General features: G+C 44.9%; 1 protein-coding gene across 2 annotated transcripts in view; it reads right to left on the bottom strand.

The window, feature by feature from the left end:
* Positions 1-7483: 7483 nt before the first annotated feature.
* nlgn3a (neuroligin 3a) overlaps positions 7484-20943 on the bottom strand; it is a 112875-nt gene continuing 99415 nt past the window's right edge. For both annotated transcript variants that reach the window (XM_035650278.2, XM_035650280.2), the window contains 2 exons: positions 17400-18189; positions 7484-8451 (listed from right to left, as the gene is read on the bottom strand). In XM_035650278.2, coding sequence (XP_035506171.1) covers positions 7593-8451; positions 17400-18189 — 1649 coding nt within the window. In that variant the 3' untranslated portion in view covers positions 7484-7592. The remainder of the gene's footprint in view (positions 8452-17399; positions 18190-20943) is intronic.

Below are 20943 nucleotides of genomic sequence, written 5' to 3'. Positions count from 1 at the left end.
CCTTCCTCCCTTGACGCAGACAGGACATTTACTTGAATTCATCGCTGAAGCTCGAGCAAACACCACGAAGAGCTGATAAAATTGCTACAACTTCATTTATCGGGTTATGTAGAACCTCTGTGTTTGACACGATGTCCAGTTTAAGCGCTAGTTATTCAGTGAACACCGGTGAGAAGGGGCTGTCAAGACGAGCTGTGGATTGAAAAATGAAAGTGATTTGCGAATGAAAGTGACATCGAAAACAGTTTTGATAAACGCCATGGGCTACCTGGTGGGCAGGAAAAACTGTGCTCTTTATTGTAATGTAGCAAGCTAGTAAGCTGTCAGTCACAAAAAAAAAGAGCTCTCAGAGCGTCTTCACTGCTGGGAGAATGTTTCCAGTGTGTTAGTAGCTTCAGCAGAGCAGATGGAAACAAAGGTGGACAACTTTTGAGAAGAAGAGTAGGTTGTAGAATTGCCTGCGGTGCAGAGAAAGCCTTGCTTCTGAATTTGAATGTATTTTAATGGTGTGAAATATTTTTTCCGTGGCTCGGAAGATACTTCTTTCTAATTGCTTTGCTCACATCTTTCTATCACAACTCATAACATCTTACAGTAAAGCAGGACATTTTAAATCTCAAGCAGGGTGTGAAAACGCATTTGTATCCTATATGTATCACGTGTAAACCACAGAGGCAAAGTGACCCACATTTTGAGATACGGTAGAAAATCCCGATTCGATTTCCATCTGCAAAACTATTGCGTCTTTTAAAAGAATTTTCTAAACTCTCATTAATTTTCATCTCACCTAAAATATTTATCCAATGTTAGAAAAATAGGAGAATTCATTCAACTAACTTTTAAGCATCACTGACAAATGACTGTCTCTGCCACTCCGGGCTAAAATAGGCTTAACTTCAAAGGATGTGTGTATATCACAGGGGGAAAAATGGTTCAGCTCTTTTTTTGGTAAGCTCAGATATTGAAGTCAAACTCTCAGTGTATTTGATCTGAAAGATCTGTGCAAAGCCTGGTAGTCTGGATTAGCACCAAAGATCACATGTGCGCAACTGAAAGTCATTTGAATGTGATCAAGGGCGATAAGATACTTTCAGGAAGTCCTCTGGGAGTCCTCTGTAGTCTGGAGCAGAGCAGCACAGGCCGGCGAGTTCAGACACACCAAAGGTCCACTGACGCAACCCTCCCCTGCCACCAGTAACCCACATCTGAGAAAGGCATTAGTGGACTGCCATCTGATGGTGAACCCCAGCTGATGCAACTGAGAGTTAGAGCCGCGCCGGGCCGGGCCTCGGCTGGTGAGGAACGACTCTGTAAAATAGCTCAGAATCTGCAAGATAATGCTGTGAACGGTGAGAGCGACGAGAGCAGAGATGAAACCCCCGAGAGGCTGTGAAATTTTACCCGTGAAACATCATCTCCCACCCCCCAGTCTCAACCTGACCTACTAGTAGGAAAGATTCGCCGTCAAATAGCATCCCAATGTAACAGGGGTTTCTGGACAGGAAACAGGATATATATTCTGTAGGGTGTTAAAATGTGCTAGTTGTCTGCCGATGTTACTTCCCTCACACACACACATGCTGGGACTGCACCGCTTAGCAGCCTCAGTGGTACCTCCGGGCCATCCATCTTACAGAGGATAGATCATTATGTAGTCAACAGGCAGCTTTAGGCCGGGGGCAGGTGGGACTGCTTGTACAAGATGAACCATTGGCTGCTACTGTTCTTTACTGGCCCTCCATAAAAAGCAAACCAGCCCTTTTTTTATTACTGCTGAAAAGTACATTAAACTTGAACTTGTTCTATTCCTGGAAAGCTTCCACAATTTGTGGCACCCACAGCTGCATTTCAAGGATCATGCTGGTGTTATTTCTTTCTTTTCGAACAAAGCCATTAAAAAGACCAAAAACAGAGGTGGAATTCATCCTGCTAACAAGTGCGTCTGTGGAGCCTCAGTGCGGAGCCTATGCCTCTGTGCCACAGTCGTCCAATAACCATTAAAAACGCATAAAACAGCCAAACCATTGGTTGATATTTGAGTTTATTCCCAGACAACTCTGCTGCAGCCTTTTCTCTGGACAGTAGCTTTATGTCGGGCAGACATCACTTAGCATGCTGCGGGATGTGGCTCCTTGCTCAGCTGGTTTAAAGAGCCGTGAGGCAAAAGATACACTGCCTGTGTTCATGGTAATTAAAGAATATGTCACCCGATGCACCAGTCTGGCCCTTGCTTGGCTCCGATCTCTGTGTTTTTAATAGGTTTTGGGCAATAACGAGTTCAATAGCTCAGAGGCATATGCTACATCTGGCTGTGGCTCCACAGATAGCACTTGTTAGCAGAAAAAAATGCATTGTTTGGGTTTGGTCTTATAATGGGATTTGTTGATTATACTAACAAAAAAGATAAATTGTGTCACCCTCATCCTTTAATGTAGAAGCTGTGTGATTTTTGGAGGAACGGAGCACTCAAACACAGCACTCTCACAGAGATGCTCTCTAGGATTGTAGGACGACAAATAATAATAAAAAAAACCACTATTATCAGGACCAAACTTGTTGGTCTCCCACCCACCGGAAAATGGATGTGATGCTCTATATTCATGAGAACAACAAAAAGATACAGAAAGAATAGATATTTATTTTTGATTACTCCAGTTTGTGTGATTATAAATACATTCTATGGACATAAACATATAAGTAACAGGGCATCTTTAGTAATCTGTACAGTGACACTGAGATAACAGAGATTTATCATGACGTATTCAGGCTCAAACACAATGGGGTTTTGCCGATTTCAGTTCTAGATTCTGGTGAAAAATGTGTTACGGGTTCTGGGTTTGATGGCACCAGAAAAGCTCCAGTTTGGAAACCTCAAAACAATATGCCGGTGATTTGTCTAATGCATGGGTACAAAAAAAGTACGGAGTACGTTTTTCACATGGAAATGATAGTTTATTGATGTTCTGACAAACGCAGTATGATTTCCCTTTGGAGAAAAACAGGCTATTTAAATTTAGTACATGAGTTTTGGTTCAGTGACTGGTTCCAATCTGCTTCACAATAAGTAATGTTCATTAGCTTCTCAGTCAGCAGAGAAATTCAGCAATTCAAGGAAATTAGACCTTAAATGATTGGAAATGAGCGAGTTGTTCAGCTTATGGCACTTATAAAGCAGAAGAAAGAGAAAATGGGCGAGTCATGTCTCTGTGGAACAGAGCTGCTCAGATTGCATCTTGTGCAAGGGAGGACCCAAAAAAAAGAGAACTCCATGAAAAGAAAAGAAGAAGGAAGCAAAGATGAATGAGACACGGGAAGAGAGAGGTGAGGGTAACAACATGTTCACTGCAGTAGAAATAAAATTCTCACTATCTAAACACACATACTACACACACACACACACACACACACACACACACCTGCAGCACTCTCCCAGCGGGCGGCACTGTGTAATTTGGCACATCCATTTCCTACGCTGAGTTTGTCTCCAGTGCTGTCGAGGCAGTCACAAACCCCATCGGGCTGTTCCAGCCAACTCTTGAATGATGTCACTTTCGAAACACACTCACTGAACTGTAAACAAATCTCGACTGTGCAAAAGTGTCTCGCTCATGACTGTCCCATTTTTCTACTGGTGGTGATTTTTTTCTTCTTCTTCTACCCCGGTTTGTACTAATTTTAATCTGAGGCTGTTTTCTATCACCGCACCACACCACTGCAGTTTCCATGGTCTTTCCCTTTGGTCCGGCACTTAATTAAGTGGCTCTTCACAGGGCCGCGTGTCCCAAACCGGGTCCCCGAGGCCACCAGGTCTGCCCCTGCCAATACTCTGTGACATCTGCTCTGCTTTAAGGGCATATGGAAAAATTACATGGCAAAAAATAAGTTGCCCCCCTGTGACATTTCTTTCCCTTTGATAGTTCACTCTCAATCCACTGCTCATTTTTTTTTAGCCCTGTGCCACTGTGTGTGTGTGTGTGTGTGTGTGTGTGTGTGTGTGTGTGTGTGTGTGTGTGGATGGTGTGTGTGTTGGAGCCAATGTTAACTGACCTCCCAGCACTGTAGACAGATCAGATGAGGGAACAGCTGCCTTTGATTCTTTGATATTCTGGCTTAAAGGGTCTTTTTTACTAGAAATATTCAAGGTATCAGTTGCACTTTTTGCTTTCAGCCACATCTCACGTCCTTCAATGGCAAATGGGCCTTGCTCATAGTAAATCATTCATCAGTTATTAATGAGTCGAGGATGATTTTTTTTGTTCGTGGTTCTATCTGCACTATGCGTCATGTTTAAACCAAAAATAATAGATGTTTCATCACATTCCATGTTAGTAATGCAAACTTGTTAGCAAACACTTGCTTCTTTACACAGAGCTTAGAGGGTTTCACTTGGAGAGCTTTCTTTTGTTGTTGCTGAAAAGAGCAGCCTGCTGCATCTGAAAATAATGTCCTGAGAGCGGAGAGAGCGATGAAAATGTTACAGTTGTAGGCCATAAAACCAAAACAATGAGCTGAAACGTGCTGAAAGTTTTAAACAAAAATCTCAGGTGGGCTGCAGCACCCGATGATGATCTGTGGGTTGATGAAATCCCATCCTAAAATTGTATTGGGATGGTTTCAGAAATCTCAATCTTAACGACCGAATCTTTCTGCATGCTTTGATTCTGTATTATTAATTCATTCATTCATATTCTAAGGTAAGATTCCACAATCAGTGTGTTAGATATGTTTTTAATTAATTTGGGTGAATCAACCCTTGAAGGGCACATTCCATTAGGATGTCAGCTTTGCAGTTATTAGTATTTAAAAACATATCTTTGCTCATTAAAATGCCATCAGCATTCCATTAATTGTTCATTTTCTGACAGAAAACAAGGTTGTGATGGTATTATTGCTGCAGAAACAAGTTTGACTATTTGCGTGGTTCACTCCTTTCATTAGCTTCTGTATGTATGCGAAGGCTCCAGATAGAAGCCCACCGCTTGTTTTTTATGTGTGTGGCTGCGGCTCAGTTAAAGACGGAGGCTGATTAGGAGGTGAAGCCCCATATAAGGCAGGATGAGCAAAAAAAACCAAGATGACTCATATAGATGAGACTCCAAGCAATTTTCCTCAAATAACCTCTTCACTTTTTCTGCCACTGGCAGAATCGGTGATGAGCTGACCAGACTGTGGTTCTCGCTCTGCTGCGTCTCAAATCATTAAATACCACGGTAAGTTGTAATGGGATGCTTCATAAAAATGTTTGAGGTCTATGTGCATGAAATGTCTACGAATTGCAACACTGATTGAGGATCAGGGGTCCGGTCGCATTACTGCACTCCGCTGTAGCACGAGGGACAATCTGTGCAGTGCCATGACACTTGATGAACATTGTCAGTTTTACTCGCAGAATCAATAACTCCAGTTTCTCCCAGAGAATAACACATAATAGGATGCATTGTGAGGACATCAAGGCAATCGTTCCACTATCTCCCATTGCTGCAACACTACTTTGCATGAATTAAAGTAAAATCTGGAGTTATGCACAAAAGGGCCCCAAGCTGTTAGCCTGTTTTTCCTCAAAGGTTTCAGCGAGAGAAAAGGAGAGAGGGAGGAGGAGGAGGAGGAGAGAGGAGGTAAAGAGGAAGTCCTGTGGGGGGGGGGGGGGGGGGGGGGGACTTGCACTTGCTGCAAGAATATTTCTTCTTTTACTCATTCAAAATGGAAATAATAAAAAAGCCACAAAAGGGAAGAAAATAACTTTGATCAAGAGAGGGGAAAAAAAGTTTAGTGAAACTTTATGTTCTTCATTTTTTTACAGTTTTAATTTGGCACATGGCACAATCAGCATGTATGCATCTGGTATACATAAATAAATATTAAATATTTTATACATAAATATACATATAGAGCTCTTACAAAGACACTGGGAGCTGTCTTGGCTTGGGATGTTCCAAATGACGACAATCTACAGAAATTATTTTTTGTTGCAGCTTTTCATTCTGTACAGTGTTTCGATTGTTTTGTAAGTGGGATCAGTATCTCCAAAGACGCCCTATATATATATGTATGTATGCCCATATTTATATGTATATATATTTTCAACGAAATACAAGTGTGCACTGATGTAGGTTTATTCAGTGCAAACAGGCCACTGTCTGCTTTTCGAAGAGGAACTCTTACAAAGTCAATGGAATCATGTCAGTTAGTTCAGTTGAATCTTTAGCTATTTTTTTTTCTCTTACACATAAAATAATAGATTTATTCTGTAACTTTTAAGCAAAATTAGACATATGTAACTTTGAAAATAACAAAAGAGCTATTCGCAAAGACAGACACCCAGAGACGCAGCAGGAACACTACTGGTGGTGAACCAAAATCAACAACATGAGAACGTACCCCCCCGCCCCCGCCCCCACCCCCCCAAAAAAACACATTATACAGCCTACAAAAAAACCCAGGTGCACACACACACGCACACATACACACACATACACACACACACACTCACACACACACACACACACAGGCTCGCTCACTCACTACCCTAGCTTTTGCAAGTTCCGACAATGTGTCTCTTCCTTTATCTCAGCCTCTTAACCGCACTTGCACGCGAGGAATGATTAAATCATGTTCACATGCACACAAACACACAGGTGCTCCGAGCAGCATGTGTACGTGCACACTTTGTGGAGATAATATTGGATAGCTTAACAGATAAATTGGCTGTAAAAGATGCACTTTTTTTTTCTTAACAAAACAATCACAGTAACATAGTATTTATCTCTGCCTCCTCTCAGCAAGTGCTGTCCCACACAAATCATTTCTAGAGAGCTAAAAAAAGAAAAAGAAAAAAAAGATAACACCATTTATGTAGCTGTTGTTGTGTTGGTACGTAACAGAAAAAAAAAGAGAAAAAAAAAAGAGTTTCCCAAAATGGGTTTAAAATCTCTACATCTGCATATCCTCCGTGTTCCCATCCTGGATTCAGTCTCTCATCTTTGAGTCTCATCAGCTCATAACACACTCCACTTTGAATAGTCTCGGGGAATAGAAATAATGACGAAAGAGAACAAGCTTCGTAAGGCATTGAAACGTAAAACAAAACAAAGAAGCAATTAAAAACATTTTGCGAATATTGACGTAGAGGCCATTGTTCTAGATGTGTTTCCCGCAGGAGCAAGGGATGGGAAATAAAAAGCACTTTTCTTTATTTCTGTTATGAATTCAAGAAAAAAAAGTGTTGATATGTCCTCAGTCTGCTTAAAAAGGCTTTTTAAAATGATTATTTTAGAAAAAAACACTGCAGAAAGACCCCCTTCCCCTGATCAGGAGAAGGGGAGCAGTTTGATTTTGGCAGCTCTGCACAACTTGACATCCACAGAGAGCTCTCAGCAACTCTCCTCGTTGTAAAAGTCTAGTTAAATCTCTTCACATTTTAATCCGACTCCTGCCCGTCCCCTCCCCTCCCCCTCCCAGCCCTCCCCCTCCCTGTGATATTTATAAAACACAATCCTCTTCTCCGTTTGTTCATCCCCCACCACCTCCTCCTCCACCGCCACCAGCCTCCCACCCCGCTGCCGCCTGCGCCGGCTGCCCCTGGCCTCCTAAAGCTATACACGGGTGGTTGAGTGGGAATGCGGCAGGCCGGTGGAGTTGAAGCCGGTTGTGAAGGTGTTGTAGGGGTGCAGGTTGGGCATGCCCACCAGGGAATTGGGGATCATGGTGATGGTGTTGGGCGTCATGAGGGGGATGTCATCTGGAGAGCGCCGCAGCGTGAGCGTGTAGTCGGGCAGCGAGGCCAAGCGGAGTGCCCCCTCGTTGCTGTTCCCTGCCTCACACTCGTGGTGCGTCTGGTTCATCTGCAGCGACATGATCTCCTCCTCGGGTGCGTGGTGGCCAATGTCGTTGGAGGTGGTCTGCCGCTGTGGGCTGGGCTGCCCGTGGCCGGAGTCCTGCCGCCGCTTGTCCTTGCGATAGTAGAGGGCTGCGAAGGCCAGCACATTGAGGAACAGCAGCGAGGCTCCAACGGCGATGGTGACGCTGAGCTCTGTGGAATAATCCCGTGGATTCTCCACCACCAGCGGTCCCGTCACCTCGTCGTCATTCCAAGAGTCTTTGTCCTCGCTGTTGTAGGCCGGGGACATGGGAGGCCGCTTGGTGTTGAATGGCCAGGAGGTTTTCCCGTTGGGCCTCTTGGTGGACAGGGTGTTCTGCGTTGTCTCCGGCGGGGGCACTTTGGTGGTGGTCGAGGTGTAGTGGAACATGTCGTGGAGGTTGTACAGATGGGGCACTAGGTGTTTCCAGAAGGCCACTTTAGTGGCGCGGTAGTGGTCGCGCACACGTGGCTTCAGGCCGATGTGCAGGTACAGCTGGTCCTGGGGGTTGTACTTGGACCAGGCCACCTCCTCAAAGCGGTTGGCCTTGGTGTGGATGAACTTGGTGTCTTGGGGAACCGGTTTGTTGGGATCCCTACAAACAGAGAACAAATAGACGTGATGGTGTTAGATTAGATTTTGAAAGTACAATTTAATTATTCATGCTCTGGCATTCATGTGGGGATAGGCGGCACACAAAAATGCTCCAAAGGAAACATAGCAGTATCAGCCACAGCTTACATTTCGGCGTGAAAGGAGTTCTGGGGCTACGAGAGAATTATTTGATCTCGCTCTGCGAAAGCCACAACAGCAAATGCACAAATCCACAACAGCAACCAACAGACTGCAGTTAATAATTGATCCAGGTGTGGTATGTATCTCACTCTCTGTATCAACTGACTCTGATTTCTCCCATTTATGGATTTTCACAAAGACGGCACCCACTTTATTTCTACCACAATAGAGGCCTGACCAGTCGCTCTGCCCTCTCAGGCACCTCTCTGTGGGCATAATATGTCTGTCTGTCAAACCCCCCCCCCCTCTCATTTCTCTCCAGATGTTGTTCTTTCTTCAGCTCTGATGCCACCCACCCATAAAAACCAGGGCAGAGGCTTTTAAAGTAAACACATATGAATAAGTCAGCAGGCTGTAGGGCTCGCGTCGGGAGGCATCTAGTTGTTGATAATCCAATGCTGGTGGAGCCCCTCTGCTAATTGCTCGGGGAAGCCAGCACAGTGTGCATTGGCATCCAGTGTACTGATGTAAAGTGGACCATATTAATCAAGACACTGAGATGGAGAAACACATCAGCGTGTGTGCATGTGTGCATGTTTGGATATATAGGATATTAGTGTGTATGACACTAAGAGCTAGAGACAAAGGAGGTGTGTGAGTGAGTGAGACAGCGAGGAAGAGAGTGGGAGATGCAGTTTTTCTGGGTGCAGTACCTCTCTTCATCGACAGAGATCACTGTTCCACTTTTCAGCTTTTGACACGTTGCTTCAACAGCGGATGGCCAGCCATTTCAATTACAGTGAAGCCATTGATTTATTGAATGAATTAACATATAGCAATCTCCCACAATCACACAACGCCTTGTAGCCGCGTTGGCGTACAATTCCAGGAGTGGGAGTTGTGCGGCACTTGGTATTGCCTTTGGTACTGATGAAATGACTTTCTGTGAAAGAACCTGAAGAATAGCGCTGCAGACTTGAAAAACAATAATTGATGTTGGAGCAGAGAAGTTAAAGCTGTGTTGTCGCAGCGCGGCAGGGATCTGCACGACATTTTCTTTAAATGTCATGAAATATCACTTTGCCGGTCTGCCCGCAATGTCGGCGGCAAGCAAAGTTCAAATTTTGTTGGGGATTTAGGGATGTGGTGGCTTCAGTCTTTTTTTTTTTCTTTTTTTCTTTTGGGAATGGGCTGAAAAACCTCCAAACACGGCCAAGAGAATTAAAAGCCATGCCAGAAGAATTCACCCTCCATCCTCTCTACTGTTAGTTTCTCTGCTGTCAATTTTTCTTTTTCAGGTCAGTGCTTCTGGGAGAGGTGCGAGCGAGAGAGTGTGAGACGAAGAGAGAGAGAGAGAGAGAGAGAGAGAGAGAGAGAGAGAGAGAGAGAGAAGGGGAGAGAGAGAGAGAGGGGGAGAGAGGGGGAGAGAGAGAGAGGGGGCTAAAGCAAATTAAGATGGCTGAATCCCTGGGCCGGTGTCAGCAGAGCAGCCCGTAAATAACCTCTTTTATTAGGCCCGTAATGATCCCCAATGAATATTGACAGCCTGACTATGATGACTTTGTAGCTGAATATCAGTAATTAAGTTTCAAAGGAGCGGGTGTTGGAGGTAAGGTCATATTGATCTCCCTGTGTGCAACATGCCAGAGAACAGGACGTCAATGAAGCGGCCTGAGACGTGGTTGTCTGCAGTCTCCGTGCTTCATGAATTCTCTCAGCAGGTCGCTGCGTGCCGTCACACACGTGCACCCCCCGCCCCCGCCCCCACCACCGCACTCCCTCTCATACAAACACACATGCACGCACATGACAGCAATGATGGAGGCAGAGCAATTTCTGCTAACGAGATTTCCATAACACTGCAAATGCTCTCTATTCAGGAGGGTCAATTTGCCGTGTTGTGATAGCAGAAATATTTGAAAAGGTGCTCGGATGGATCTTACAAACAATCAGTGTTCGCGGGGAGCAAAAGGGAGGGATGGTGCGGAGGAGTGAGAAAAGCTCTTTGGTGGCTGGCTGGTTCAGTGCAAGTGAAGATGAATAATTTAGGGAACACAAAGAAATCAATGTGGCATCTTTAGTTAATTTGATTTGCCGCATTAGAGAACAACTCGCTGCCTTATCTAATTACATACACATATGCTCGGGTAATTGTTGCAAAGTCAATAGTAAACAGGGCACATTCCTTTGAACACTTTCTACCACCAGCTCAACTTTGGGGCTGCACGCTGCCTTTGAAGCCCTGCCCTGAGCTGTAGAGTCAGAGGGAGCGATCTGAGCTCAGCTTCTGCTCCTCAGTGCGCTGTGGGCGACTAGGTTACCCTGCTGTGTGATGAAACGGAGAGAGATCCGCTTCATAATGCACATGGTCAAAACAGTGCTGTGGTCAGTGCTTAAGTTTTCTTCAGGTGGCAAATCTGTCTCAATTCTGTGAGGCGGAAATTGGTTTAATATTACACCTGCAAAATCTAATCAAATACAATTGTCCTATGATGAATAGTGTCAGAGTGAGGCTGATGATAGGTAGGTGTCATTCCCCTTTGTATGAATATGAAGACAAAATAACATCTTTGCAGTCGCAGGCACATAATTCACATGATTCAAATCCATCTACTTATTATTCTAAGCAGCTTTTTAGTATGAAGTGTGTTCACACGAGAAAAATGACAATAAGTACATTCAAAACAGACAGACTGCATGATACATTTTTTCATTTAGAATAAAATCAAGATATTATTATTGTTATAATGACGATGACGATGATTTTTATTATCAATATTCTTATCACTGACTAGTCATTATTATAATAAAATGTATTATTGATACTGTTAGTGATATATTGTTGGTCTTGATGGTTGTGGTAGTATATGTTTAACACACACACACACGCACACACACACACACACACACACACACACACACACACACACACACGGGTCTACCTTCCTCCCTTGCTCACCGCTACACAAATGTAACGTACATAATCTATTATATCTATTATTTATTATTACAGTATCATTACAGCATCATACTATTACTATCATACTGTTGTTTCGTCATATATTTCTTACCATGATGACAGTAACACCATGTCATATTGCTTACATATTTCACACATTAAACTGTTCAGGATCACTTGATCACTTCCTCTCATCCTCTCATCCAAACATACACGGACATTTTAGATTACATTGATTTTCTGAGTGTGCTGAGAAATTGTGAAATGATTTATTGACTATAAAGTTAGCTCAGGCTAGTCACAGCTGAATAGCTCTATGATACAGACAAAAAACATATTATAAAAAGAGAGGTAAAACAAACTCTGCTGAGCTTAATGGACCGGAAACCTTTAGAAGCCTCCGCAAATTAAAGAATTTTCATTATGATAAAAAAAGTAGGCACTCTTTGAACGTTGTGGGAACCAGTCAGAAAACAGTGACGAGTCAAAAAAAAAGGCCAGATTGCTTTGCATCTTTGTTTGATGTGCCCGACTATCCTCAATTTAAATCTGACACTCTTGAGCTCGACCTCTGTGCTCATCATATCACTTTACATTCAAATATTAGAACAGTCCGGTGACAAACTGAACACTGAGTCGTTGTCCAGACACTTCTCAAGCTCGCCGTACGTGTTCAGCTCTACAGAAAGTGCCTCGCTGTGGCATAATGTCATGTTTGTTGCCCCCCCGCATTAGCTGATAGCTTGCCTCCTGTCAGACCTTCCACTTAATCCGGATGGTCATTGGAGCCGTGGCTGGACTCCCAGGCAGAGGAGAGGGATTATTACACCCATAAAAGCAGGCATTTTAATGGCCTTTCAGATTTCCTCTGATGTGTTCATATGGCTGTGGTACTATAAACCATTGCCTTCATCTCCTCCTCAGTCCCCCGCCCCCCCATGATGACCTGCTGACCCCTACTGACCTTGGGCTGCCATGCGTGTTTAAGTGCTCCAATGTGTTTGTGCCAGTGATCGACTGGGTGTTTGTGTTTATGTGTGTGTGTGTGCGCACACTTCATCTTGGGTCTTTGTGCACCTGCATGTGTGTTTGTATTTATGACACACCACGCTGTAATGACCTCCGGGGCTGCACAAGTGCAGCACTTCAACGCAAGGCGTGTCAGATTTCACAAAGCCGTACATGCCGTGATGACGACGAGCCTCTCCAGAGTGAAGGAAAAGAGCCTTCTTTCTTTACTGCTCGTCTGTGCCTCTCGGATGGCAGACACGACTCTCAGCTCTACCTACACATGTGGCAGAAAAGGGCCTCTGCTCATTACCTATTCCAAGCCCATACCTGCGAGCACCGATGTAAAAGGTAGATAAGCGGGTAGAATGATTATCATTTTCTTTCTTTTTTTTTCCATTTCCCCATGTACCTCCTTCCCCTTTTCATCCTGATGTAATTTGAAGCGCTTGAATGATCATAGACCTAGCCATCACCAAATCTGAAAAGACACGTTTAGGTGCCCTAAGGCAGAAGACAAGAATATTTTCACTACACTCAAGGTCTCTGAATACTCATCTGAGTATAGTTTCTCAACATAAAACAAGGAGCATGCATTATTTCAGTCATCCACTGATGCTCATTTTGCTAAGCTGCTAAAATGTGTACAGTTGAAGCCACTTGTCCTTTTTTTAGTTAATGTTGTGTAACAAATTTATCCCCTGCAGTTGTTTATGTACTTACCAGGTGACACAAAGTAAGCTGCTAATTGTGATTTTCACTCCAACAGACGGTTCCAAACAGCTTCTCCTTGCATTCGGTGTAAATTTTTAACGAGTACAGTCAATCTAATTCCGTTTGTAGACTTTATCTTTGCGTGACGAGGATGGGGGAACTCTAGCACTGACTGGGCACATTGTCAGATGGTGCTCCTTTACCCTTCATGTGGTTGCATGCTGGGGCAGAGGGCTGAGTGATGCGCGGCTCATATTTAATGGCAGCCTTCGGTTCAGCAGGCTAAATGATGCAGGGCGAGGCGCTGTGACTTTGGGGCGTGCAAAAGTGTTGGAGGACACAGCTCTCGGACCGCTACTTATTATGGAGGCTATTGATTTGTTTGATTAGATGAGTGGCAGCAAACAAAACACCTCCCCCTCCTCCAACACCTTCGCTACATTCCCTTTCTCTCTCTTATAACCAATTAGCAGCTTCTAAATTGCTATCGTTGATACCATAGCATTATTATTGTCAATATTTATCCAATTATCAAGATGACACCCATTACATATGGTTGAACACATGCAGATATGCTTCCACTTCACCTCCCCCCCTGCTGTCCTCCTCATTACATTCAGTGCACAGTGTGGACACCGATCAATGGCATCCAGGCCCCTTAACAAGCCACACCACTTCCTTACCTTCTCTAATGCAAATCAGGATATTGGCTACAAATCTCCTATCAAGTGAGTGCCTATTTAATGGAGTAGGTAGATGCCTGTTTGGGGCCACGCTGTTCTAAAATGCCAAGCATTCACAGACTCCCTGTACAGGTTGAGTTGGCCCCAACGAAGGAAAAAGCTAAAAGCAAGGGGGGATAATCTGGGGAAAAAAAGACAAGGAGGGGGATCAGGGACAAGTGATGTAACTTCTAAACAGCTGGGGTAAAAGGAAAGGCTGAGGCAGTGCGTGAATGAGGTCAGATGGGACAAAGAGTTGATGTGTGCTTGTCGTTAACTCTATAGAGGACAAACAAAAAAACAAAACAACATGCAGTATTTAAAATCAAAGCGTTGACTGTTAAACTTCCCTGTAGATACACTGCAGTTACTTTTATCTCTATTTATTTGCTTGGCAGCCGTTGTCACTAAAAACCAAGCAATCAATACTGCATATTTTAACTCATTCTGTGAATGTAATACAAATGCGGGAGTTTGCATGCCAGCAAAGTGCAAAATCTGAAGAGGTAATACAATTGTTTTCGAACCGATAAGAAATAATGGGTGGTGCTGCATAAGGTGAATAGAATAATGAGAGAGAGAGCAGGAGGATGGAGAAGCGGAGAAGGAGAACAAGGAAAGAAATTCAGCGCATGACAGTGCTCTGCTCTTTAAATACACAGCAAGGCCCTGCACAGCATGAGGCACAGGTCACACGCATAACAGGGGGAATGAGCACCAGCCAGCAGGGGAAAAACAACATGAATAACCCTAATGATGAGCTTTTCATCATTCTATCTTTTCTGACGTGCTCTGCCAGTGTTTTTGTGCACAGCCACTGTTGCATTTCGTGTTGTGAGACGATATGGAAGTCCCAGTATGAAGACTTGGGGCAAAAGTTTCAGTGAAACTGTGCAGAAGAAGTTGTTGTGGCAATAAAGCGTGGGCCAATTTTGCCTGTCAATAGTAAAACAAATGTTGCAGCCAGAAAAATAACTCTAAATCCCCGGCTTCTAAATCATCCCTAACTCTCAGGAAAGAACAGCCTCACACACACACACACACACTCACAATCACACACACACACACACGCACACATACGCACACATGCACACACACGCACACACACACACACACGCACACACGCTAAGAAGATTTGACAGCGTGCACTCATGCTTTTATGCTTCACTGACACTGACGGAGGGGAAAAAAGGCACATGAGAGCCAGGGACAGGAAGAGCTTTTGGGGGGGAGGCTGCTATGATACACACTGTGGACATGGAGCCCAAGTGTCTCAACATCGTGTCACACATGTTTCTACAACGATTTAAAGATGGGGGGCAGTAAGCGCAATCTGGGTCAGCTCAGTTCATTCAACATCTGGAAGCAGGGCAAGAGCTGCTTTGCAGAGATAGGGTGTGGAAGGGTCACGAAGGCAAAGCCAATTCAACTGGGTCTTAATTAAAAGGATGTGCTCTGGAGCCAGACTGGCAAGGGTGGTGCTGGAGGAAGAGAGCTCTATATCCCCTTGTGTGGCCTGAACTTTAGAATGCCCCCCCCCCCCCCCCCCCCCCCCCCCCGCACACTTTATGGTAGATTCCTTTACGTCAGCTCGAGTAAAATTACCAGCACGCTGAGTTCTCTATTATCCTGGGATCTAATTCCAGGGTCTTACAATCTGAGTGCCTAATTGTGGTCCGCCTGTAATCCCCTTGGCTGGAGTTAGGCCAAGGCAACACGCTATGGGTTGGTAACATGGCAAACAGAGATCTTGATCGAGTTTACTGTCCAACTGCTATGCCCTTAAATCCTGATCAATCACTGGTGTGGAAAGCTACAAACTAACATGGGGTCAGCAGTATAGGGCAACTTGTTGTTTGGAGTCCTGCGTCTTTCAAGGGTGATCGGCACAATAGAGTTACAGCAAGCTCAGTGCCAATGGCACTGTGTTGAATCAGAGTGGTGGTCGGTAAGATGGGAAGGCTGTCAGCATCCATCACATTTATTTCACTGACGTTCAGAGTAGTTCTGTAGATGGGCTCTGTGCATCAATACATTCAGGCCTCAATTGTTTCTCATCAAATAATAACTGCTGATAATACTCTTGGAAAAACTAGTTAAAAATTCCATCTGTATCTACAAAAATGCAGCTCTGTATGTGTTGACACAACATGGCTGCCAGGCTGAGGAGACAGCTGTTTAGTCCAAGCATCACTGATAGACCTCGGTGCTTTCCTTGAGGAGCCAAAACAGCCGACATCAGTCCATCTGCACTAGTCTGCCATTAGCAGTTCAAGGATCCTGCAGAGGCGGCGGCCGGGGGCTCATCCTATTAGCCAGACGACTGGATGTAAATGTCACCTGATTGGACAGCGGATGATATAGAGACAGATAAAAAAACGAACAAGATTTCAGACTGCATCCCATTCAGGATGGGATCAATACCTCTCTGGTAACAGGGATTGCCAAATTAAATTTCAGTTGTTAGAAATGATTACTAGTCGTCATACAAAATGGCCAGACTTTGTGATGGGTGGGGGGTGAAATTGAGCATGGTGGGGAGTAGGAGTCACCTGGGACACAAGTGATCGACTGGGTTCAGGCCGAGGGAATCGATACCGCTGAGGGCAAGAGTTTGATATGCCTCCCAGATAAGACTGTGTCGTTTGGACCTCGGTATAATAGAGGATAGATAGTATTTCCAGCCAAACACTGGCAAACACACACTGGCCAAACACACTCACACACACGCACGCACGCACGCACGCACGCACACACACACACACACACACACACACACACACACACACACACACACACACACACACACACACACACACACACACACAGACGTATACAGAAAGGCAGACAGTCATGTACACATGCTCAACCTAAACACTCCGGCAAGCACAAATAGCACAGCACACATTCTGGGGGAACATTTAATCTTGCTCAGATTCAATATGTCCCAGGTTTGCAGACTGAGATCCAGAAAGTCCAGACAAAAAAAACACCTCTGAACAAATGTCTGAGTTGAAAAATGTCTTTTCTGGCCCATACTATCCATCTTAGGGCTTTCTTTTTTCCTGCAGTTTCTTTCCTATAGCGCTGGAATACTTTTGTTAGGACTGAGATAGGACGTCTCTATGTTACTGTTAAATAACTGCAATGTGTGTAGTGCGTGATCACTGGAGACTATTACTTAACTTGTTTAAAAGATTGACAAGTGATATGTATTAATATGTTGTGTTGCTACTATTCTTAGACCCTATTCTTATGACACAACTATCTGTCTGATCTAAGGCAACATCCACATCACTACATCTTTGTTTTAAAATGCACCACAGCTACTACATTTACCCCTGCCGTCAACACGACCCCGCACGCGACTCGTGTAACTGATGGAAAGTAAGTCATTTCACTCACCCGGTCTTGGCAAAGTTGGTCCAGTAGGTCATCACCACCGCACTGAGCATGACATCGTTCTTTGAAAAGTTACAGGGGAAAAGGTCAGTGGGACCAATCATTGGAATCCCAAAAACATAGGGCACTTCGTCCCCATGGGCGGCGTCCGACCAGGCGGGCTTCATCAGGCTCTGGCAGTGGTGGTAGAAGGCGTAGAAGTAGGTGGGAGAGCCATAGCGAGCATGGAGATCAGCCGTCACCACTGACGGCTCTACCCACTGGTGATCGGTGAACAGAGCCACCAGCGTCTTGCGCCTGGTCTCTGGATTGTCTCTGTCTGCCCAGTCTGTGTACATGAACTTAATGGTCTCCCTCAGCGTGTCCTTGCCCTCTGGGTACCCGTACAGACTGTCCACAAAGTCTGAGACGGAGAAGTCAAAGTCATTCCCAGACACGCCGTCCTCGGAATCCACCACGTTCTCCACAAAACGCAGCCCTTCGCCCTGGTTCACCCCCAGCATGATGTCGTAGTTGAGAAACTCGCCCTGCTCCATCAGGATCTCGGGGTCATCGGGGATAACGTCGCCGTCGATTACAGGTCCAAAGGCCACGTGGTACCTCGCCGGTTGTATGTCCTGCTCCACCAGCTCCCTGGAGCTCTTCTTCCTCAGACAGTCCACCATGTCTAAGGTGTCCAGGACATTACAGCCCACCTTCTCCGCCAGGAGACGCGTATACTTGACCGGCTGGTAGTTCACCGCCCAGCTGGACAGGGCTGACCCGCTCTGAATGATGGCTCTGTGGAACAGACCTGCACGAGGAGGACACAAGAAGAGGAGACAGGAGGATGTTTAGTGTGTCATTGTATGATGGAAGGTAATTCAGTTATGTGCTATAGTACATCGTACATGATAGTTGTTTAATTTTGTTGCTGCCATGATCAAAAGGGGGCTGTCAGCTCCACAGCTGATAAGAATAACAAAGGCCAGACAGAACAAGTCTTTGTTGTCACACAGAACAATAATGGAATCATGGTTGTGATAATGAATGTGCAGATGGCCTGGTCTCACAGACAGCTCGCAGACAGAGAAGGGAATCAGCGCTCCGTCTGTCATTGTCCCTTCTTCCATCCATTTCTATATGCTCACGCTGAAATAGTCCCTGTACGTTCGTCTGGTGCAGATGCTGCAAATGTGGCTCCACAGGCTTTGTTGCAAATAGTAGATGCCTCAAACCTGGAAACACAGACTATACAATACCAAACATGAATAAATTTACTTGTATTAAATGCATAGTCGAATTTAAGTGCGCTTGAATATATGAACCTCCTCCTTTTAATTTAGTCTTCAAGGTAGCCGTAATTGGATGAACCTGAAACACTGCAATTATATACACAGACGCTTTCTTTTTTGCAGTCACCACACACGCACGCACGCACGCACGCACGCACACACACACACACACACACACACACACACACACACACAGACAGAGTGAGCACCTCTGCATCAGTTATGCCTTGTGTAATTTAAAAGTCATTCTTTTTGTACCTGAAAGATCACTAAATTTTAAAGGAGTTTGTGGGTGGATTGCTATAAATAAAGCTAGACTCCTACTCCCCACACTTGCAGAGGGAATGGAGCTGCACATATTCACTATGCAATACAATGCAACATGGTGCAACACAATAAAAACTGCATAGAACACCATGGCTACCACGCTTGCGATACACAGAAATAGACATGTTACACCACGAGTCAAAGCCATCTGAATCGACGTAGGTGTTCGATGTTTGTGTGTGGGTGGGGAAGGGGTTCAGAAACCACGGCGAACATATCTACAAGTGTGATGGTGCGCGTTCATAAATTAAATTACATTTCAGCTGCAGAGCAATATGAAAGAAATCTAAAATGACTTTTCCCACCACAAGGAACAGATCCCAAATAACAAACATAATTTCCTCAGGAATAATTGAATCGTGTCCCCTTTGAAAAAAGAAAAGTCTCCTTTCAGACAGTAAAGTGAATGCGATGCGACAACTCCTCCGTCTTGGGCAGGCCTTCCTCACATCCTCGCCATTATCTCGCTGTCTCTGTGCCGACAGCACCACTCATCTGCCCAGCTGATGTTTTTTTTCGAGTTCACAATTGCTGTTTCACCAATCTCAGAGAAAAATCAGAGGTAAAGCTGCCAGCACTTGACCACGGGGCTTTATTGTACATGGCACTATAACCGCAGGAGTCGAGGGAGTACAGTGAACTCATGATACTGAAAGTGACAGTGGACGAAATGCTGCCGGAATGGCACACATAAATGACGAGGAGAATGGTCATTAGACGACTCTACGTTGAAGACCAGCAGAGAAAACGGGCAGGCACGCTGTCTCACTTTCACTTTCAGTGGCAGTGTGGGTGTCTGTGTTGAAGTCTTTTGTGTTTATGAGGTAAACAGCAGAGTTAAGTGCCAGATATATCACTTTGGTAGTCTTAATCAGAGGCGGCGGGGGGCTTATTTCTTCTTGGCGAAGATGAAGTGTTTATTTACAGAGCTATTTACATTTATTTGTTCGCAAGTAGTAAGTGGAATTAATGTGTCTGGGTGAGTGAACTGTGAAATGTTTTCTGTGGTGAGTGTGTTTACTAGTATAAGCCACAGTTTGTGTATTTGAACAATGATTTTTGGGGTCTGAAAGCAGCTGTTGACAGTAAAGATTTTAAATAAGCATGTTTGCATATAAGTTTTTGACTTAACCTCAGTGGGAGAAACCGTGTTTGTTTTTCAGTGTTTCCGCATCATGTGTCTCATTCTGCGTGGATGGGACTATGGGCTCTCTGAGGCCTTGTCCTGTCGCTGCCCTTCGAGCTGTCCTGTGGTCGTGCCTCTCTGCAGGACGGTGGCCTGTGCCGTGTCCCGGGGAGCGGAAGCAGATGTCGAGGGTTTCACGCACTTGAAAGCATTAGAGGGGCAGCAGGAAGATGAAAGATGGCCACTCTGACGCAGAGACGGGGGCTTAATCCTGCCATCCCTCCTTTTCTCCTCCTCCCCTCCCCCACTCTTTAGCGGTATTGCCTCTCTTCACATCTCAACTCAGATTGCGCTGTGCAGACAGAGTCGGTCATGGTGCAGGGAGTCTGTCCTGAATCCCAATGCCGCCAGCCATGCCACAGCCACTTTCTAAATGTCTTTGATCAGAAGTTGCTGTAGGAGAAACGTTTGCCAGAGGAGCAGTTACTGTGATTGCCAGGGCAATTTGACAGACATATGTATATCAAAACCGCTTGTTGTAATTGAGGTGAGCGGCTTGAATGCGACTAAGCTTGCCCCTGTGTCAGTCACCCAAACCCCCAGATGCCCAGCTGCTGATGAGGCTGCAGCCAGGTTGACACCGGATTTATCTCCCGCTTTGGTTTATGAAAGTTAGGAAGAGTGACCGAGTCTTGACTATTGTTTTTGCGAAGAAACACATAAATCCGGCGCACACGAGCTGTCAGTGGGCCGATAAATATGTATTAGAGCTATGTTTGATGAGCCCCGCTGTGGTAGGAAGCTCACTGGGGAAGGTCAG

The sequence above is a fragment of the Scophthalmus maximus genome, chromosome 9 (genome assembly GCF_022379125.1).
Source record: "Scophthalmus maximus strain ysfricsl-2021 chromosome 9, ASM2237912v1, whole genome shotgun sequence".
Classification (NCBI taxonomy): Eukaryota; Metazoa; Chordata; class Actinopteri; order Pleuronectiformes; family Scophthalmidae; genus Scophthalmus; species Scophthalmus maximus.
The sequence above is the reverse complement of the archived record's forward strand: the minus strand, read 5'-3'. Positions and strand labels throughout refer to the sequence as shown.